At 55.6% G+C, this 22,027-nt stretch overlaps 1 protein-coding gene across 1 annotated transcript; it reads left to right on the forward strand.

Moving 5' to 3' along the window:
* The first annotated feature begins 11,209 nt into the window (after window positions 1-11,209).
* Window positions 11,210-21,442, forward strand: FBXO41 (F-box protein 41). Its single transcript, XM_075555799.1, has 12 exons — window positions 11,210-12,087; window positions 14,787-15,012; window positions 15,456-15,529; window positions 15,797-16,152; window positions 16,859-17,100; window positions 17,228-17,343; window positions 17,461-17,613; window positions 17,780-17,875; window positions 19,076-19,194; window positions 19,370-19,528; window positions 20,994-21,109; window positions 21,209-21,442. Exons 1-12 carry the CDS (start codon window positions 11,210-11,212, stop codon window positions 21,269-21,271), a joined length of 2,598 nt encoding a protein of 865 aa, XP_075411914.1. The 3' UTR covers window positions 21,272-21,442.
* The last annotated feature ends 585 nt before the right edge of the window (window positions 21,443-22,027 follow it).

The raw sequence follows: 22,027 nt of genomic DNA on the forward strand, positions 1-22,027 counted from the left end.
CTTGATAAATTATAAATTACTATTTTTTTCATATCTTACCCCGACCACTGTCTCCCTTCCCCCATGGTTTCTGTTGTTTGTCCCCGTGAGGGGGTCTACAACTTTGGCCAATTCGACGTTTCATAGGTGTTCAACTTACTGACAGCACTTAGAATTACTGACTGTGCAATGCTACCCTGAATCGATGCCATTTGCAAAATCCCCATTAGCCTTTCCCTCGCCCTTCGCCAATAATAAACTTTGTTTTCTATGGATTTGTCATTTAAAAAATCTTTTCATATGTGAGGCCATACAATATTTGTCTTTGTGACTGGCTTCAATCATGGTGGTTTTGTCATCTGCGTTGCCAAATGTAAAAATGCAAACTACATCCATGTAGTCTGACTTCCCACTGACGGCCCACTGAAACGTTAAGCTCATGGATTCTGCAACCTCCTCCTACTTCGCCTCCTTAACTGAGCTGCATCCCCATCCACCCAATTGCTCAAAGGCCATACCTGAGCCTCATCTTTGGACTCCTCCCCTTCTCACCTGCAAGTCAGATTCTGCCACCTTCTGCATTCCTCTCCATTAGTTGCTCCCCGAGCCACCCTTCTCCCCACTGTCTTTCAGCTGCCTTGGCCAACCATTTCCAGCTGGAAAAGGCTCCAGTGTACCAGCAGCCTTCCTCCTAACCTTGGCCGTTGGCGTTCCATTTTCTAAGTTGTAAATCTGATCATGTCCTTGCTTGTTTGAAATCTTCAGGGAGTCACCAGTGCCCAAGAAGGAAGTCCGTGCTGCACTGTATGGCCTGCTGGAGGCTTCCTGAACAGACTGGCCTCCATTTTCCTCTTCTAGAGCCTCGGTGGCATAGTGGCTACGAGTTGGGCTGCAATCCACCCACAAGACCCGCAGTTTCAAACCTCTGGCCACTCCATGGGAGACAAATGGGACTTTCTACTCCCGTACAGAGTTTCAGTCTCAAAAACTCAGAGGGGGCAGTTCTACACTGTCCTATAGGGTCACTCTGGGTTGGCCTCTACTTGATGGCATTGAGTTTGGCATTTTGGGGCCATCCCTGGGAATTGTGCCACACGGAAGTCCCTGTCATTAATTCATCCCACGAAAGCTACCACATACCGAGCACTACTGAAATGCCATGGAAAGAGAGTGATGAAGACAACGTCTTTATCCTCACGGAACTTACATTTTAGCTCCTCAAGAAGGCAAACCCTCTCTCACTTCCTTACCTGTGTAGATGCAGTTTCCTCCGCCTGGAAACCTCACAATTGCCCTTCCTCACCTGACAACTCTCCTTTGCTCTTCAAGAATCAGCCTAGATGTGGCATCTCTGGGCTTACCCGGTGCTCCAGTTCCAATTTGCGTGGGTAAATGGAGCATCTTGTCCCGTCTCATGTATGGCAGGTGTCCCATGATTGTAATCATCCATTTCCTCCTCAGTCTGCCCAAGGAGAAGAGAAGCCGCTTGCAGGCAAGGACCAGAGCTACCTGTGTGTCTTCGGCACACCTACAGCAGCACCTGGCACAGTGCATGGTGCGGAGCAGCTACTCAGGGAACGAACGTGTATTGAAGGACACTCGAGGAGAGCTGAAGAGAGGAATCTAGGCTAGTGATAGATCTGGGAGAGTAAGAGTTAGAACTCTTGATTGCGTCGCATAGAAATCCAGCCCAAGTAGTTTAAACAAAAAATTGAAAGGTCCCAATTCATAGAAGTGGAAAGAACAGGAGTCTAGAGCATAATGATAGCCAGGTTATAAAACAATGTGATAAATGTGTGTGGGGGGGAAAGTATGTGATGTGGACACTCTCATCTTCACTCTGGATGGTGCCACATTCCCCATCCCCTAGCCCCCTTTGTGTGAGTGCGCACGTGCGCGCGCGCACACACACACACACACACACACACGGCTTAGGCTTTCTTTGTGCAGTGGGATGGAGGTAGTACAAGCCCAGAGTTTCATCATTCTAGCAAGTGATCCTAGAGGACCAAGAAGATGCCCTGATCTGCCATATAAATTCCCAGTGAAAGACTCTGATTTTTTGAGCCAGAGAGACATGCCCATCCTGGGTTAACCATTGTGGCCAGGAGATGATGGTACTGGGGGGTGGCCAGGCCTGGGTCCACATGTCCACCCTGCAGAGTACTGAGACTGGCAGGTGCTCCCCAAACCACACAGAATGGGGAGGGGAAGCTCAGCAAAGAAAGAATGTGATGTTGTATTACCAGATGGTGAAAAAGACTCATTGAACAAATAAAAATAATATAATAAAAATAAAGTAACGTCCGCGGCAGGAACTATCAGTAATCACATGATAGCGAAAGCCATCGAATCGCAAGCTTATCTGTGCCTTTGGGAGCCAACTCAGGAGAAAGATAAGGAGGCATCTTGCTCCCCAGAGAGTTTCCATCTCGGAAACCCCCCGGGCACTTCTACCCCATCTTGAAAGTGTTGCTCCGAGCTGACCCAAGGAGGACGCTGCGAGTCCCATTCCACTCCACGGCAGTGAACTTGGTTTGGTTCAGCAGTCAACACCCGACAGCGGGAGGCAGAACTCACACAGAAAGCCTTCAAAAGTCGTACAAGATGGTACCCCTGACAGGTCCCTCCCACCTGTAGTCTCTACCCCAAATCAAGATGAGACTTGAAGGCAGGCGAGTGCGGAAGGAGCGGGGCGGCAGCTGGTCTGAGGTGGGGGTGGGAGGGGGGTGCGGTGTGAAAGGAGGCAGGGCCTCACTGGAAAAGGAGGCAGGCCTTTGGGTTTGGGGAGATCGGGAACACACAACACAATATTTTCTCCTTCTCTTCCTAGCCCGCATTCAGTGAAAGCGTCATGCTTGGCCTGAAGAGGTGCTTAAACCTGGGCAGAATGATCTTCAGGTGTGAGTCATCCTCACCCCTCAGCTCCAAGAGGAGGGAAACGGGTGGGTGGCCCTGGAGTGATGAGCCCCAGGGGCCTCAGAAGCTCCTTCCCTCCCAGACATTGCACAGCTACCCAAGGGCCTGCACCCTTCCCCTGCTCCTTCAGAGTCTGGCGAGCAGGGTGCCCTGTAGGAAAAGGGTGCTGTTAATGTGCAAAGATTCGGGGAGGACGGAGAAAGTTGGCAACTTCTGTGACCCGGAGAGGTACCCCTAGGACTAGTCTCTCTAGGTAAAACTGCCTCTGTGGGTTTCCCAGACTAATATTTTACAGGGGTAAAGTCTCATCCTCCTGAGCCCAAGGAGCAGCTAATGGGTTTTGAACTGCTAACCTTTCAGTCAGCAGCCTAACTCATAACCAGGCACCTCTAGGCTGATAAGACTTCTCAGAATAACCTTATTCCTGAAGACTGGCTCCTGTGATGTAAGCAACCGTTGTGTCTGTGTACTGAATTCTACTTATGTGATATCCTTGGTCATTTTGCCAACGTCTTCAGCGTTGTCCATGGTTATTAGTCTATTCAGGTTTTCTATCTCTTCTTGTCAATTTTGCTAATTTGTGTTTTCCTCAAAAGGCATCCAATTCACCCTGATCTTCACAAATTTAGAGTTGTTCCTGGTAGTATTTAAGCAATTAAAAAACAATTCTTTGCCAGTGATTCTGTATCCCTTTTCTCATTCATAGTGTTGTATGTTCGTTCTCTTCCCCCACTGTGCATAGACTTGCAAAGAGGGTGACGGAGTTGGTCATTTGAGAGAACCATCTTTTGGGCTTGCTTCTCAAGTCTCTTTTGGATATCCACAAAAAATGATCATGTTGGCACGATGATTAGGTATTTCTTTTAAAAAGAAACACCATTAAATCCCTGTCCATGCATACGGAGACATTTACAGAGGAAATAACAGGATCTCCAAGATTTGCTTAAATTGATTCAGTGTGTGGGGATGGTGTGTAGCAGGGAAGCTGTGTGCGGATGAAACCGAGAATTGTTGAAACTGAGTGACGGGTACACAGGAATTCATCATGATAGCCTCTCTATTCTTTAATATGGGTGAACATTTCCATGATGCAAAGTTGTTATTCTTTTTAATCCCTGTCTCCCTGTGCACTCGTAAAATTTCTAGATGGATTAAAAATGTCAGCATGTAAAAAGAAACCACAGAAGAGCAAGAGAAGCGAAAGAGAAGCGTGTGCAACTACTTCTGCCGTCTTTGCGCAGAGACTGACTTTCTCAGCATGACAATGAAAGCATAAAAATATCGATAAGTCTCACTGAAGCAAACTCACACTTCCCTCTCTCAGTGGAGGCCATACACAAAATTAAAAGCTAGTCAACAATCTTGTCCTATAAATGGTGAAGCGTCAATACTGTTTAAAGGAGAAGAGCCTTTGAAAGTCCATAAGAAAATATGACTTCAGTGTACAACTGAGCCCAGCAGAGCATGGCCCCACAGCTGGGAAGGGAGTGAAACCCAGCCAAGCAATGCCAGGGAAACTTCAAGCTGGCCAGAGCCCATGTGGGCCACATCAGGGAGCCGAGGGAGTGTCTGGCTGCAGTTGACGGACAATGGGGAGCTGCTGGAGGGGCTGTGCCTCATACAGAAGGTGGACTCTGACAAGGGAACAACAAGTGACCTAAAATCAATGGGGAGGAGGGTGTAGGTCTGGTAGAATTTGAGGAATTACTGAAACCCAAATGAAGGCTGAGCATGATAGATGGACAAGAGTAAAGTAAAAGGAAATAGAGGAACTAGGAGGCAAAGGACATGTATAGCATCTAAATACAGGCATGGACATATGTAAATATATTTATATATGACAATGGAGTGATAGATCTATTTGCATATATTTATAGGTTTAGTATTAAGGTAGCAGATGGACATTGGGCCTCTACTCAAGTACTCCCTCAATGCGAGAACACTTTGTTCTATTAACCTGGCATTCTATGATGCTCACCTTCCCGATATGATCACTGAAGACAAAGCAGGTGCATAAGCAAATGTAGTGAAGAAAGCAGATGGTGCCGACTATCAAAAGATATAGCATCTTGGGGTCTTAAGGGCTTGGATATAAACAAGCGGCCATCTAGCTGAGAAGCAACAAAGCCTACATGGAAGAAGCACACCAGCCTGTGGGATCACAAGGTGTCTATAGGATCAGGTATTGGGCATCAAAGAACAAAAAATCATATCGTGAATGAGGGGGAGTGCAGAGTGGAGACCTGAAGCCCATCGGTAGGCAACTGGACATCCCCTTACAGAAGGGTGGTGGGGAGGAGATGAGCCAGTCAATGGGCAGTGTAGCAATGATGAAACATACAACTTTCCTCTAATTCTTTAATGCTTCCTCCCCACAACTATCATGATCCCAATTCTACCTTACAAATCCAGCTAGACCAGAGGATGTACACTAGTACAGGTAAGAGCTGGAAACACAGGGAATCCAGGACAGATGAACCCCTCAGAACCAATAATGAGAGCAGCTATACCAGGAAAGGAAGGGGAAGGTGGGGTAGAAAGGGGGAACAATCACAAGGATCTACATATAACCCCCTCCCTGGGTGATGGGCAACAGAAAAGTGGGTGAAAGGAGACATTGGACAGTGTAAGACATGAAAAATAGTAATTTATAAGTTATCAAGGGTTCGGGAGGGAGGGAGAGAGGGTAGGGAGGGAAAGATGATACCAAGGGCTCAAGTAGAAAGCAAATGTTTTGAGAATAATGATGGCAACAAATGTACAAATGTGCTTGACACGATGGATATATATATATGGATTGTGATAAGAGTTTTGCGAGCCCCCAATAAAGTGATTTAAATTAAAAAAAGAAGGCTATGGACTTAGGCTGACACCAAAAGCGAGCCCAGCCGTCGAGGGGTGAGGAGGCAGGGGCCCGGAAGAGCACAGGCAAGAGAAAGAGGGTTCATCGGTGGTTCGGATCCGGATGGCACTGGAGGACAGTGGCACTGTTGACAGAGACACGGAGTCTTTCCCAGGGTGGGAAGTGGGAGCGATGGGGCTTGGAGACAACGGAAGGCCAGGATTGGGTTTTTGACACTGGGCCATTGGGTTAGCTTGGACTCTCATTGACAGGAGGCAAGCAACTGGTGGCATGGTGGTGGTGTATGGGGCTGCTCACTGAACGTCCCGCAGTTTGAAACGACTAGCCGATTCGAGGGGAAAAGGCAAGGAAGGCTTCCGACTCCCCTAAGTGTTTGAGTCTCCGCAGCTCACAGGGGCAGTTGTACCCTGTCCTATAAAGTCACTAGGAGACAGCATCGACTTGACTTGCTGGCAGTGAGTTGTTCTGGAACAACTGGTAGGAGCCCTAGTGGTGTCGTGGGTCATATGCGGGGCTGCTAACCTCAAGGTCAGTGGTGCCAACACCCTAGCAATTCCCAGGGAGAAAGATGAGGCTTTCTGCTCTCATAAATATCGTATAGCTTCAGAAACCCTCTATGAGGTCACTATAACGGCAGAGGTGTGTGTGTGTGTGTGTGTGTGTGTGTGTGTGTGTGTATGGTAAGTGACTGACTGAAGAAGCCTGGTGGCTCTGGTGGGGTGTGTGTGTGTGTGTGTGTCTGTGTGTGTGTGGTAAGCGACTGACTGAAGAAGCCTGGTGGCTCTGGTGGTGTGTGTGTGTGTGTGTGTGTGTGTGTGTGTATGTGTGTGTGTGGTAAGCGACTGACTGAAGAAGCCTGGTGGCTCTGGTGGGGGGTGTGTGTGTGTGTGTGTGTGTGTGTGTGTCTGTGTGTGTGTGTGGTAAGCGACTGACTGAAGAAGCCTGGTGGCTCTGGTGGACAAATGAGTACTATGATTCAAAACCACCAGCCACGCCGTGAAAGATGGAAACCCCGTGCAGGGATGCTAGGAGGTGACACTGGCTCAGCGGCAGTGGGTTAGCAACTGACTCAAAAGATCTAAGGAACAAAAATAATTTGCTTCTTCGCATAACTGAGAAGTGGTCCTGTATTAAGGCTTCGGGCACATCTAGATCACATGATGCTCATCAGGACTCTTTGGCCCACATGCCAAGGAAGGGCAGGCATGGCCACAAGCAGCTCCAGGCTCCCCTCCCACCACCTGAGCCCAGCTCCAGAGGTGGCACAGATTTGGCGTCATACCCATTCTGGAGCCAATTCCTATGACTGTCATTGAAAAGATGGCAGTCACATGCAGCCCTCCCTCTGGAAGCAGAGGTCGGGGTCAGCCCTATTGACCCTATGGTATCTGTTCACAATGGGCAGGCTCATTCCCTAAGGGAAAAATGGAGGCCTGGACACGGACTGGAGCTGGGAAGCAGAACAAGGACTGTCCACTGCATCCTACTTCCCACTGTCCAAGGTGTCATTTAAAAACAGTGCCTGTTTAACACAAGTTTCCATGTGAAACTTAAACTCATCCTAGGAGGCAGCTGCTCCTCCTCCTCATCCCAAACTGTGAGGTCTTGGCTCTGGACTCCCTGTGTGCTTAGGAACAGAGTCAGCCCCTGTCCACTCCCCCTGCCCCCTCCCCCCCCACCCCGTGGGCTCTTCATTGATGGCCAGACTTCATGGTGGAGGAAAAAGGCAGTCAGTGGGGAATCCACAGCTCCGTGTTGAAGAGGCGAGCTGCAGGAAAGACAGTCGTTGCAGATCCAGAGCCAGGTCCACGTCGTCTGCTGGGCCACATGGCAAAGGCCCTGGCTGCTCCCCGTCGGCTGCTCTGGTTCTGCTCCCCGCACCTTCTCCCTGGCCCATCGTGCTTGGTCAGCACAGGTGATAGGGGCACTGATGCAGGTTTTGGGGGGGGGGGTGCTTGTTAGAAACCTAGGGGTTGAGGAGTCCTTGTGTGGCTCAGTTACCTTCTAACAGAAAGGCTGGTGGTGCCCACATGAGGCAGTGCCTGGGACTTCAGGCCCGGTGACCTGCTGCTGCTGCTGAAAGCAGGTTCTCAGACACCCGTGGGGCTGAAACTGACTAGACAGCAACGAGTCTGCTCTCCTAGGGGCTGGGTACTCTCTGACCCATCTTTGCCAGGTTTGCATTCTTTTGCTGTTTCTTTTTTCCCACCTGGCCATTAAACCAAACCGGCAGCAACACACTTTGTCACATGGAGCTGATCCGGACTCGTGGGGACCCCATGTGTATCCGAGTAGAGCGTTTCCAAAGGCCAGTGTCGGGCGAGCACACTGAAAGTTAGAGTTCTTGAATCTAGTCCTGGTAGTGCTGTGGAAGGGAGGAGGGGTTGTCTCTTAGCAACAGGCCTCCATGCATCCCAGGGGCCTTCAGTTCGGTGGCCTCTCGCTGTGCCTCTGCCACAGGGCAATGCACACCCCAAGGCTGGGGTGGGCGGCAAAGCTCACTTGCCTCTTCTCCCTCATGAAGCGGCAGTAAAATGCTCTCTGTAATAGAAGCCCTGGGGGCCCTGGGAGGGGGGTCAGGAGAGGCTGAGGGGGCAGGTGCCTGTCAGGCCACGGGCTGGCCCCCCTCACTTGGTGTGAGCTGAGGCTGACTGGGAGCAGGCTCTTAACGATCTGTCTCTCCACCATATTGGATTACCGGCCTCAAGCAGGAAGCATGTCTCCGGGCTGAGGCTCATTTTCCTCCTCTCTGCTTCCAGGCGGACCCCTCCATCCAGCCGGTGTCGGGAAAAGCCACACACTGCAGCCTGCCAGGTTTCTACATGTCCCCTGAAGTCCCGGCTTTGGCAGGGATGTGGTCCGAGCACCCGAGGTGGTGGGAGATGGTTTAATCAGCTGCTTTGCTGCAGTGTGACCAGGTTTGCCACTTTCGGATGTGGGGGAGGGGGAAGCACTCTTTTCCACCTCCCCACCACCCCCCGAAAACCCACCCAACAACAGTGACGTTGTCCAATGGACTCCAGCTCATGGCGCCCCAATAGGCTTCCAAGTAGGGGCTTCTTGGCTGCAGCCTTTACGGCAGCAGATTGCCACTGGGTGGGTTTGTGCCACTCTTTCCCCCAGGGACCCACACCGCACTGTATTTCAGTGAATCTCTTCTTAGGATCTATGACTTGACAAAAAGAGGATGCATTTCTGGCTCTTGTTTTCTTAAAACTTTTTCCGGGTGTGAGTAACATGGACCCAACTCCAACTAGCTTGAGCCAAAAAGGGGCATCGATGGACTCCCGTAATTGCACCAACCAGCATCGCTTATAGCATCTGTGGGGAATCTTTCTCTCCGTCTCAGTTCTGCTTTCCTGAGCCGGCTTCAGTACCAGGTGGAGCCTCCAAACACGGGGACACAGACACCCTAGTAGGTGTGGTCTTCCCGCCCCTTTGAAACTTTGGCCCAAAGAGGATGCAGTCCCTGCAGTCCGAGAGAAGGCCGGAGCTACCTAGGCTCACACTGGGTGTTCCGTGCCCACCCCAGGATCCTGATCAGCCAGGCCCATGGCTCATTCTAACCCCTGGAGACAGGAGATGACCATCAGGCTTCACCTCACCGCTCCTGAGACCAGGCGGACTCAGGGAACGCTAAAGGAGGGTGCTGTGGTCATGAGGAATAGGTGCTGGGCTGGCAGAAGTGATGTGCAGAAGGCAACTAGATGGGACAGGAGCGGCAGAGTGAGAATCAGTGCCTTCGAGGTGTGAGTGAGCCCGTGGGAGCACACCAGATTGCCTGGGGGAGGGGATGGAGGCCAAAGCAGGCCTCCGGGAATACCCCATCCAGAGACAGAGGCCACCTGGGAGCCAAGATGAGAACCCAACAGGGACAGTGTAGGAAGATGAAGGGGTCAAGTCAGTGGAACAAGTGGCCAGCAGCCCTCAGTGACAACTGGACTGGCTGATTAGCAGGTGACTCTGAAGAGCAGAGTGACAGGGGTGGGTGCTGAACCCACCCACTAGGCTGAGAAGGGCTGACAGGAACCCAAGGAGGGAGGGGCAGCAAGACATGGTAATGCCACAGTGGGGAGCAGCACAGCGGAGGACAGATAACATGGCCCTTGGGCAAAAGGCAGGGTAGGGACACTTTACTGAAGGCTTACCTAGCAAAGAAACCTGAGACGGGTCTAGGTTAAGGTGACCAGGCGTCCCGCTTTTGGAGGAACAGTCCCGATTTTTAACAATTTTTCCTATATCTTGCAGCATTTTTAAAAAGTCCTGATTTTTTAAAGAATGCATGACAAGCTAGGGTATACGGTTTTCAGCTGCCTTGTAGCTATTTCGCCAGGATGAGTTTTATCGATGGTGTCCCACTTTCCCAATGTTAAAATCTGGTCACCTGAGTGTAGGTCCCTGACAGGGGCGGGAGGGTGAGGGACAGGAACAGACAGTGACACACACACACAGGTGATCAACAGATAGGGTAACATTTTGGTTGTTGTAACACACTGTCAATTGTCCTGGATGGGGTTTCTGTAAGACATAAATAACTTTTTAAAAAACTTTTTTTTTAGACCTAACATACAGTGCGTAGTTAGAGTGTAAACTAACTTGTATCAAGTCATCTTGTATAGCTTGATGCCTGTTTACATACGTATACATTTTTGATGACTGTTTATGTATGTTATCACCACTCACACTGAGGGCTTTCAGCACCCGCAAGGATCCCACCCACACAGCACACCCGGGGGCCTTTTGTCTCCTGTCATCATCAGTTGTGTCTGCTCTTGAACTCCCAAGCATGTCGAATCTTACACTGAGCACAGCAGTATTGAATCCAACCACGCATCCATGTGGCAGTGGTTCGTGTATCGATAGTTCTTTGTCTTGTTGCTGGATAGTGGTCCACTGTGAGGAGTCCTTCGTGGGTACCAACAGTTAAGAGCTGAAAGACTGGGGATTCAAACCCACCCAGAAGCCCATGGTGTGCTTGCTGAAGGCCCCTGCCACGACATACCGCACAGGCCACACTTGTAACTAGCCACATTGGACAGGGTGGCAGCTAACAGCAGTCTGCCATTTTGACTGTCCCACTATTTCTCCCCCTACTGCTGATGAGCACTTGGGGGTGTGTGTGTGTGTGTGGGGGGGGTGTGTTCCTGGTTGGAACTATTAGAAATAAAGGGGAAGCCCTTTTTAAGAGACATCTGTCTCATCGTCTTGCCCTTGCACATGCCCAGGCCTTCTGGGAACGTATGTCCTGGGAAAGGGGCAATGGAGAAAAGTGAAAGCAGCCTCCTAATTTTCATTCCTTCTTTTCCAGTTTCCTCTGCCCCTAGTGGCGGGTGCCCTGAGCCTTCCTAACCCCGCAGGGGGGGATCGCCCGCGGCCCCCCATGAGCGCCCCCGGCTGAGCTGTAGGGCGGCCGCGGTGGAGCCCGGGCACAGCGTGGACGGCGGGGCCATGGCCTCGCTGGACCTGCCGTACCGCTGCCCACGCTGCGGGGAGCACAAGCGCTTCCGGAGCCTGTCGTCGCTGCGCGCGCACCTGGAGTACAGCCACACCTATGAGACGCTCTACATCCTCTCCAAGACCAACAGTATCTGCGACGGCGCTGCGGCCGCGGCTGCAGCCGCAGCCGCCTCGGGCTTCCCGCTGGCGCCCGAGCCCGCCGCCTTACTGGCCGTGCCCGGCGCCCGGCGAGAGGTCTTCGAGAGCACGTCCTTCCAGGGCAAGGAGCAGGCGGCCGGGCCGCCCGCAGCGCCGCACCTGCTGCACCACCACCACCACCACGGGCCCCTGGCCCACTTCCCCGGGGACTTGGTGCCCGCCGGCCTTCCGTGCGAGGAGCTGGCCGAGCCCGGCCTGGTGCCCGCCGCCGCGCGCTATGCGCTGCGCGAGATAGAAATCCCACTGGGAGAGCTGTTCGCGCGCAAGTCCGTGGCGTCCTCGGCGTGCTCCACGCCGCCGCCCGGGCCCGGCCCCGCCTCGGCCTCGCCCGCGTCGCCCTCGCCCGCGGACGTGGCTTACGAGGAGGGCCTGGCGCGCCTCAAGATCCGCGCGCTGGAGAAGCTGGAGGTGGACCGGCGGCTGGAGCGGCTGAGCGAGGAGGTGGAGCAGAAGATCGCGGGCCAGGTGGGCCGGCTGCAGGCCGAGCTGGAGCGCAAGGCGGCCGAGCTGGAGACGGCGCGGCAGGAGAGCGCGCGCCTGGGGCGCGAGAAGGAGGAGCTGGAGGAGCGCGCCTCGGAGCTCTCGCGGCAGGTGGACGTGAGCGTGGAGCTGCTGGCCTCGCTCAAGCAGGACCTGGTGCTCAAGGAACAGGAGCTGAGCCGCAAGCAGCAGTGAGTGGGGGCCGCAGGGGGCGGGGGGTAGGGGGGGGAGAGAGAGAGAGAGAGAGAGAGAGAGAGAGAGAGAGAGAGAGAGAGAGAGAGAGAGAGAGAGAGAGAGAGAGAGAGAGACAGAGACAGACAGAGAGAGAGAGAGAGACAGAGAGAGAGAGAGACAGAGAGAGAGAGAGACAGAGAATGAATGGACAGGCCTATGTTCTGATGATCTGTGTTTGAATGGGGCTGTGGGGCTGGGATGGTATGTGCCTGCCAGCGAAAACGGTCTCTCTCTGTTCCTTCTGTCATCCTTGTCAAAGGGAACCAACCCCTGCATCTTCTCACCAGACCCTGTCCCTTTTGCCAAGTGAAAGGCAAGGCTCAACTCCCCCACCCCCCTCTTCGATCAATAAAAGGTCCCCATTTACTGTATCCTTCCTAAGAGCGTTCGAGCATGATGTCATTCCTCCCATCTGTCTCAACCCTACTTTCCTCTTAAGCCCCTGCCTGGCTTCTCTTCTCCTCCTTGCAGAGGAGCCCCGGGAGCACAGTGTCTACTCTTCTGGCTCCCCCTTCTTTGCTCATCATTCTCTCTTATGCCCACTTGGGTCGGTTTCTGCCCCTTGTGTGACCAGGGACCTTCGTGCTGCTAAGGCCAGCTCATCTGATCCACCCAACTGGTTCTCGAAAGCTCCTAGGTGTACTTACACTTTTCTGGGATTTCTTCCTGTCTCCTGGCCCGCTCCTTGTCATTCTTCTTTCTCACCCTTGTGTCCCCCACCCCCACCTCCTGCCATATTTCTCTACCCAAGGCAGGTGTTAGGAATATATGGATCTTATGTATCTGTGTATTTACTGTGATGGAGGTGCCCTGGTGGCACTGTGGGATAAACGCTGAGCTGCCTACCTCAAGGTCAGTGGTTCAAACTCACTAGTTGCTGCGTGGGGAGAAGGTGAGGCTGTCTGCTCTGTAAAGGTTTATAGCAGCGGTTCTCAACTTGTGGGTTGCGACCCCTTTGGGAGTTGAATGACCCTTTCACGGGGGTCACTTGATTCATAGCAGTAGCAAAGTTACAGTAGCGACGAAAATAATTTTATGATTGGGGGGTTACCACAACATGAACTGTATTAAAGGGTCGCGGCATGAGGAAGGTTGGAAATCACTGGTTGATAGTCTCAGAGACCCCGTCTAGGGTCATTATGAGCCAGAATTGACTCAGTGGCTTTGGATTTTGCTCTGGCTTTTGGTTTAGGGATATTTCTCCTTTCACTACTGAATCCTCACTCCGTAGCATGGTACCTAGCACTAGAAGGAACTTGCATTCGCTTTCCAAGGTGCCTTAGCACGACCAGAAACTGAGTGCCGTAACACAACAGGAATGCATTCTTTGACAGCTTTGGAAGGCAGAAGTCCAAATGGACTTTTGGACTGAGAGGTTAGTGAATGAGGGACACTGGATTCCATGTGGAGGATCTCTGCCATGCCTCTGTGCTGGCGCCCAGTGGCTGTAGATAATCCTGGGCATTTTTTGTTTATAGCTGCCTAACTTTAATCTCTGCCTTCACCAGGCCAACACATGCTCACAGAGAACCCCATGTCTCAAAGCTCCTTCTCCTTTCTCTTTTAAGGACACCCATCATTGGATATAGGGCCCCCTCTCCACCCCATCCCCATCATGTTAACTTCGATGCTTACCTTAACAACATCTGCAACAAAGACCCTCACAGGTGCCACCCTTACAGGTGCCAGGGGTTAGAACTTGGATACACTGGCTGGGAGGGTACACCCACTGGTTACAGAGCCCCCAGTACACGTTGACTGGATGAGTAGACACCTGTGAGCACATCTGGGCCGAATGCTCAGAGGACTGTGCACTGCGCTCCACCGGGCCGCTAGTGGAGAGACTACTGCAGCTGTCAGCACACGGCTGCTTCTGAAGCCATCTCTCAGGGTGGTGTTGTGATGGTGTGCCTGTGGGACTCAGACTGTGTGTGTGCTTGTGCGACTGGGACTGTGCCTCCATCATTGTGTCTCTGAAACTGCATGTGTACCGGAGAGGGACTGTGAGTACATAGCTGTGTGTGTGTGTGTGTGTATGTGTGTGAGTGTATGTGTGTGTGTGTGTATGTGTGTGTGTGTGTGTGAGAGAGAGAGAGAGAGAGAGAGAGAGAGACTGTCTGTGCTGTGTGTGTGGCTGTATGATGTGTCTGGTCCTAGTAGGTGACTGTGGGGATGCTGGGAGCGGGATCTAAGGCTCTGTGTGTCGTCAGTGTTTCCTGGGAACAAGGTGGCAGTGTGCCATTGAGGCACAGCTCCATCTGCGTGTGGTTGAGTGTTCAGTGGGGTGCAGGTGAGGTGTCAATGTGTATTCCTGCACTTCTGTGGGTGAAGGGCAGTGGGTGAAGGGCTGGTTCTAGAGCAGTGGTTCTCAACCTGTGGGTCTTGATCCCTTTGGGCTCGACGACCCTTTCACTGGGGTCAACCGATGCATCACAGTAGGAAAATGACAGTGATGAAGTAGCAACGCAAATAATGTGATGGGGGGGGGGGTCGCCACCACATGAGGGCCTGTCTGAAAGGGTCGCCCTGTGAGGCAGGGTGAGAACCACTGCTCCAGAGGGATCTATGTGGGCCTGAGCAGACCGCCTGTCTGTGCGCCAGCTGGGGGCTCGCCCCGGGCCGTGGGCGGGGCGGTAAGCGCTCGCTGTGGGTCCAGGGAGGTGGTGCAGATCGACCAGTTCTTGAAGGAGACGGCGGCGCGGGAGGCCAGTGCCAAGCTGCGCCTGCAGCAGTTCATCGAGGAGCTCCTGGAGCGGGCAGACCGCGCGGAGCGGCAGCTGCAGGTCATCAGCAGCAGCTGCGGCAGCACGCCCAGCACCAGCCTGGGCCGCGGAGCCGGGGCCAGTGGCGCCGGGCCTGGTCCCCGGGGCCCAGGAAGAATGGTGAGTGAACGCCCCATGGCTTGCCCTCCGGGGCCTGCCCAGCTGGCCCCTGGCTTCCCCCTGACTTCCCCCGGCTGCCCTCTTCGGGCCAGAAGTAGCAGTTCCCAGCGGGAACAGAAGTGCCATGTCCCTGCGGTGCACTCCGGGGACCCTGGCCCGGCCCCAGGGGCTTGTCTCTGCCCTTTCTGCCAGGGAGAACCCAGGAGCCACATGCCAGGGGCTGAGGGAGCTGGGGGGTGGTGATGGATGCCGGGAGGGGGCTGGTGAGCCTTCCTTTAGGAGCTGTCCGTCTGTCCATTCGTCCATCTTTCCCAACTTTGTGCCTTCTTCTCTCTCTTCTCCGGCCTCTCTCTGCCCATCCCATGCCCTGCTGCTCCTGTCCTTCTCATCTTCTTGCTTCCTCTGCCCCCTTCCCGCCCCACCCGCACTGGGGCCCGCAGCAGCGAGAGCACCACTCGGGCTCAGCCATGCCTAGCACATACGCCTTGTCCCGGCATGGCTCCTCACCTGGCACAGGGTAAGCCTCGGGCCTGGCCCGCCCCTCGCAGCCCACCCTCATCCTGGAAACACCCACTGGCCACTGGCTAGCCAGCTGGCCTGGGGGCTTGTCCCTCTTTCCCCAGCTGCCTGTGGGCCACCTGTGTCTGCCTTGCCACATTCAGAGGGGGCTCTTGGAAAGCAGGGTGGAGGGCTGCCCATGACCGGAAGGCACGGGGAGCGGGGAGGGGGTTTAGAAAGACCTGTCCCTCAGCCTCATCACCTGGTCTACCCCCCACCCACCCAGGGCCTCCAGCCGCGTGCCAGCTGCGTCCCAGAGCTCAGGCTGCTATGACAGCGACAGCCTGGAGCTGCCCCGGACAGAAGAGGGGGCCCCTGAGGATGGTGGTGCTGGGGGCATGGGCACACGGGCCCAGGGGGCCAACGGTGGTGGCTCGGAGCGGTCCCAGCCCCCTCGCAGCTCAGGCCTGCGGCGCCAGGCCATCCACAACTGGCAGCGCCGCCCCCGCCAGCACAGCACTGAGGGGGAGGAGGGGGACGTCTCCGACGTGGGCTCCAGGACCACCGAGTCAGAGGCTGAGGGCTCCTCAGATGCCCCCCGCCCCGGGCCTGCTGGGCCTCTGAGCGGTTGCCGGCTCCCAGGTGAGTTGTGGGGGTCAGGGCTGGGCAGACGAAGCAGCCTTTCCCGTGATGCCCAGCCTTCTCAGGACTCGGGGCTAGGTGGTGCACCTGCTGGCCATTTCAAACTTCCCGTCCCTTCCCTGAAGATCTGCCTCAAGGGCGTCCCCCTGAGGCAGGACGTAGGGGGCCAGGCAGATGTGTTCTGGTTGAGTTTACTGGGACCCCATGCCCTCCCCGCAGGGGACCATTTCCAGGAGGGGCTCCCTAACGCTTAGGGAAGTTGCATGCCCATCCAGATGCTGCAGCGCCCTCCTGGCCCGGGCTCACCCAGCCCTGCCACAGGGCCATGCCCACATGTAGGTAGGTGAGGGCTCGACCACACCAAGTGGCTGTTCCAGGCAGCCTGCGGCTCCCAGAGACCCAGTCTCTATCCCGGCCTGTGCTAGCTAGCCCCTACCCCCTTTCCTTCTCGGGACCTGCCCCTGTGCCTCATCTGGTGGGGATTGGGAGGGAGGGGCAGAATTCAACCTGTGGGATCATACAATGTGTTCAGAGACACCTGTGTCATTCGCAAAACAAACAGGGATGGGCTGATGCAAGCAGAAGTCCCTTGGCCTCTTCCAAAAGTGTCCAGTCCCCAGCACCTCTTAGCCCTGCTCAGCTCCACACCCACTGACCTCTGACCCTGCCTGTTCACCCTTGCCTCCCTCTCCCCCTTACTCTGCAGCCCGCTCAGAGGGCGGCAGTGGGCGGGGCCATCGAGCCGAGCGGGGCAGCCCCTCGCGCTCCAACGAAGTCATCAGTCCCGAGATCCTCAAGATGCGCGCGGCCCTGTTCTGCATCTTCACCTACCTAGACACGCGCACCCTGCTGCACGCCGCCGAGGTCTGCCGTGACTGGCGCTTTGTGGCACGCCACCCGGCCGTCTGGACTCGGGTGCTGCTGGAGAACGCCCGAGTCTGTTCCAAGGTGCGTGGGCGGGTAGTCTGAACTCTCCAGAAAGAGCCCATCCAGCTCCCCACATGTGCCCAAGGGGTCTGCGACCCCAGGGCAGCCAAGCTCAGAGCCGCCCTATCCTGGGACCCTCTCTCTGCAGTTTCTGGGAATGCTGGCGCAGTGGTGCACCCAGGCACACTCGCTGACCCTGCAGAACTTGAAGCCCCGGCAGCGGGGCAAGAAGGAGAGCAAGGAGGAATATGCCCGGAGTACACGGTGAGCCCCCCTGGGCGAGTGCGCGGTGGGGACTGCTGGGTGGCGGGCCCAGAGTTGAGCTGGAGTGCTTCCCGGAGGTGGCCTCCGCGAGCAGCTCCTTGTCCTGGCCGTCCCTAGAGGCTGCCTAGAAGCGGGATTGGAGTCGCTGCTGAAGGCAGCTGGGGGCAACTTGCTGATCCTACGCATCTCCCATTGCCCCAACATCCTCACGGACCGCTCGCTGTGGCTGGCCAGCTGCTACTGCCGGGCCCTGCAGGCTGTCACCTACAGGTGGGTGCGCAATACCAGAAGCCAGGTGCCTGTGCTCTTGGCCCTAGCCTCTGCACAGCCGCCCTCAGAGCTCCCCAGTGAGGAGATCCAGGAGCTCTGCGGCCCACGGGAAGGATGCCCCGGCACCCACCAGCCTGGGTGCCCCTGGCTCTGTCTTTCTCAACAGGAGTGCTACGGATCCTGTGGGCCATGAGGTCATTTGGGCCCTGGGTGCTGGCTGCAGAGAGATTGTCTCCCTCCAGGTGGCACCACTCCACCCCTGGTGAGCCCTGGTTGGGTTGGGAGGGAGGCCTGGGCTCATCTGGGCTCGCTGGGGACATGGACGCATACCCATGGGTCTGCAGTGTGGAGAGGTCTGGGAGCCATGTGGAGTCCACCTGGGTCCCTGCAAAGTGGAGGGGATACATGAGGACTCGCTTGGTCTTCTTAAGGCTTTTACAGCTCAGGTGGCATCCTGTGTGGACATAAAGCCAGCAGGGCACACTGTGGGTGGTCAGTAAACCCTTGCCACCTGAGAAGTAGTTCAGGGGATCCTCGTATCACTCCAGGGTCTGAAAGTCTTGGGTCATTCCTGCCAGAGTTTTCATACCCTTGTGTCCTTGATACCCCCCCCCCCAAGCCCTCCTTCCACATAACGGCTCTCCCCATGCTGCCCAGTGTCCCCTCACGAACACCCCCACCTCACGAACTCCTTAGCCCTCGCTGTAGTGCCTTCTGCATATCTTTGTACCTTGATGTCCCGCACTCAACGCCTGGGGCTCAGGGCAGAGGCTGTGAGTGTCTGTGGCTGTGACCCTGGTACCAGTTGCATAGCAGGCGCCAGGGAGAGATGTTTGTTACCTGGGTGACTGCTGAGAGATGCAGTATTCAGGGAGGCAGCAAGTTGAGCGTGGGGGGAGTAGGCAGGGCCAAGCTATGAGTATGGAAGACAGGCAGGTCCAAGAGTTAGAAAGGGGGTAGGTTTGTGCATTTTCTCTAGAACGTGCTAAGAAGACATTGAGGGCCATTCATTTTTAAGAAAGGGCTTAAGTTCACTGGTTAGATCCTATGCCTCCCTTCGGACCCCCATCCCACCCCCCAGGCTGCCCATTCCTCAAGGACTGTTGCCAGGCCTTTGCTGCTCAGTGCAGTTGCCCTAGGGCCAGGCTCGGTTCTTGGTTGCAGTGAGGGCTGGATCGGCGCTTGTTAAGTGAGTGAATGTGTGAAAAAGTGGCCACTTCGTGCAGGGCAGAGGAGTTGGCCAGGAGACTAATGGTAGCCTGAACTTGGGGCTCCAGAGTTATCCAGGGACTAGAATCTGCAGGATTTGAGGGAGGTGGTTGAGGAAGGAGAGTTGGTTATGGTTCAGCTTTCTAACCTAAGAAGTTGGGTAGCTGGTGGGGCCCTTGCCTGACAGGGCCCCAGAGGGGGAGCATGTTTGCGTGGCTGCCCTGACCGCGCCCTTCCTGACCCTGTTCTTCAGCCAGCAGCCCACCCGCTTCAGTAACCGCTGCCTGCAGATGATTGGCCGCTGCTGGCCCCACCTCCGGGCCTTGGGGGTTGGGGGCGCCGGCTGTGGGGTGCAGGGCTTGGCATCACTCGGTAAGTCTTCCCTTGAGACTGGGGTGGGCTTGGGGGAGCCACGCTGCATGGTTACACCCCCGAGGAGGGTTCAGGAGCTGAACGCTGGGTGGTGAGCAGGGGCACCAGGCTGCCAGGTGGGAGGTGACCTGCAGAGTTTGTCGTCAAGCTGCCCTCTCTCCTTCCCTGTCCCCAGCGAGAAACTGCATGCGGCTGCAGGTCCTGGAGCTGGACCACGTGTCGGAGGTCACCCAGGAGGTGGCGGCCGAGGTCTGCCGGGAAGGTCTGAAGGGTCTGGAGATGCTGGTGCTCACCGCCACCCCCGTCACCCCCAAGGCCCTGCTGCATTTCAACAGTGAGCCACAGAGGGTGTGGGCTGGGGTCACGTCTCACCACAGCTGTCACCAAGTCACAAAGCCAGCTCCCTGCACCCCCAACTAGCCAACACACAGCATTGGGCTTAGAGTGACCTGGAGTCCAGGAGTGACCCTGGCTTGGCCAACCAAGGCCTTCTGAGGCCAGTGGCATTCAAGGTCTGCCAGGCTCTGGCCCAGATTGTTCACTTAACTTCCATGTGCTAGTGTATCGGTTACGAGTTGGACTGATAACCACAAGGTCAGAAGTTCGATACCACCAGCTGCTGTGTGGGAGAAGGACCAAGGTTTCTACTCCCGCACAGAATGACAGTCTTGGAAACTCACAGGGATGGTTTTACCTCCACCTTACAGAGTTGCTACGAGTTGACATCGACTCCTTGGCAGTGAGTTTTTTTTCTTTTCATAGGTTGTGTTTGGGGCAGCTAGCCACAAGGTCAGCAGTTCGAAACTACCAGCTGCTCCTCGGGAGAAAGACGGGCCTTTCTACTCCCATAGAGTTACAGTCCCGGAAAACCCACAGAGCAGTCCTACCCTGTCTTATGGGGTCTCTATGAGCCGGCATCAACTTGCTGGCACTGAGTACCCACGTTGAAGGCACACGTTACCCAGCACCTGCTCCTGCTGCCCCAGCCACCTGCAGAGGCAGGAGCACTAATGGGTTAAAAACACAGGGCTGAGTGTGGCCCCAGTTCTGGCTCCACTGCTAATGCGACTTTGGGCCAGCCAGCACCCCTCCAAGAGCCCTGTTAGGGCCATCCTCTCCGAAGGCTCTGGAGGAAAGGCGTAAGGGGACTGAAGGGGCCCTACGTTTACGTCCTCCTCGCCTGACTGTCTTAGGGATGAAGACTGCTCTCTCCCTGGGGGGCCTCCAGCCCCTAACTCCCCACCCCACTCCCCATCTCTCCCCATCGTCACCCAGGATGCAGGCGTCCATCGTGGGCTCTCTCACCCAAAGGAGACTTCCTCCAGGGCCATCCTCTTCTGCCCCATGGCCACCTCCTGGACCACGTGACCAGTGTCCACCTCCAAACCACTGTCTTGGGGCTCCTTCTGGCTCCCGACTGCCTCACTCTGTGGAGACGTCAGGCCCCTGTGCTCAAAGCTGTGCTCTTACAGGCCCCAGCCTCCCACTCAGTGCCTTAGAGTTCACATCCGAGTTCCAGGTCTTAGCCCCACTGTCTGCTTGGCCAGGAGAGCTCCTGGAGCCCCGTGGACCTGGCTGCTGCCCATGCGTCCCCCGGAGGCGGCTGCAGCCTTGACGCTTACACAGCGCCATCTTCCAGTGTCTTCCCCGTGTCCGTGTGAGCCCCGGGGGCTGGGGCCTGCTCTGCTCCTGCTTGCAGGGGCTGGCTCGTGATGGCGCTCAGTGAATTCAGGAGGGGAAGGGTGGTCCCCCATTGCCTAGGCTGAGCAAGGGTCCCCGCCGTGTCCCCCCTCTTCCAGGCATTTGCCGAAACCTCAAGTCCATTGTGGTCCAGATTGGGATCGCCGATTATTTCAAAGAGCCCAGCAGCCCTGAGGCACAGACACTGTTTGAGGACATGGTGACAAAACTTCAGGTGAGGAGACCACTGGACTTCGTGGGTGGGTGTTGTGTGCAGAACCCCACCCCCACCCCCATCTGGCCTGCAGGGAGAGCTAACCTGTCCTGTCCCCAGGCCCTGCGACGGAGGCCCGGATTCTCCAAGATCCTGCACATTAAGGTGGAAGGTGGCTGCTAACCCGGGTGGGGGGGCAGCAGGGCCCCCGCCAGCCCCACATCAGGGCACACCTTGGACCTCGGGAGAGACTCGGCTTCAGATCGGACCTTCGGAGGCCTTGTGTTCTCCCCGACTTGCCGGGAAAGGACTGACAGTTTCCTATCCTCCTCCCGGGACTGAGGAGCAGCAGACCTCCCGCCTCCTGCACTGCCAGCCCCTGGCAGGGGCTCTGACACGGGCTGGCCGCTGACCCCCAGCTGGAGCCCAACCCGAGAGGACACCTTTGGGGACATCGTTGGGGACACCTGCAATAACCACCAGGGGCTCTCCACCCCTTCAGGCAGCCCCCCCACCCCGGGCCCCGCCTCCTGTCAGATCAGAGGGCGCCTGCCTACAAGGCAGCTCAGACTTGGCATGCAGGGCTCTTCCGCCCTCAGGTCTCGGGGGCACCGCCTTCAGACAGCCCACCTAGGCTCCGACCCATGCTGTCCAGCATGTGGTCGGCCAAGAGCTGAGATGGATGCAGTGGGCATGGAACACGAGGCGGGTGGGTTTGGAAGGGCAAAGCTGTCACCGACCACCTTCCCCCAGGTAGAATGTTTAAGAGCGCTTCTGTAAACAAGGACCGGAGCTGCCTGCCCCATACCTACCCACCGCAGGGCTCCAGGCAGAGCCCTCGGGTGCACGATGCTCACCCCCCAGCCCTGGGGACCCTTGTCAGCCCTGAGAGGTTGTTCCTGTCCCCATGGAGTATCCTTCTCACCCAGGTGCTTGGCC

Source organism: Tenrec ecaudatus, chromosome 8 (genome assembly GCF_050624435.1).
Source record: "Tenrec ecaudatus isolate mTenEca1 chromosome 8, mTenEca1.hap1, whole genome shotgun sequence".
Taxonomy (NCBI): Eukaryota; Metazoa; Chordata; class Mammalia; order Afrosoricida; family Tenrecidae; genus Tenrec; species Tenrec ecaudatus.

Coding starts and splice junctions, on each gene's coding strand:
- FBXO41 (XM_075555799.1), top strand. CDS start 11,210: ATGGCCTCGCTGGACCTGCCGTACCGCTGCCCACGCTGCGGGGAGCAC. Junction 15,013..15,455: donor CCCGGGGCCCAGGAAGAATG/GTGAGTGAACGC, acceptor GGCCCGCAGCAG/CGAGAGCACCACTCGGGCTC. Junction 21,110..21,208: donor ACATGGTGACAAAACTTCAG/GTGAGGAGACCA, acceptor TCCTGTCCCCAG/GCCCTGCGACGGAGGCCCGG.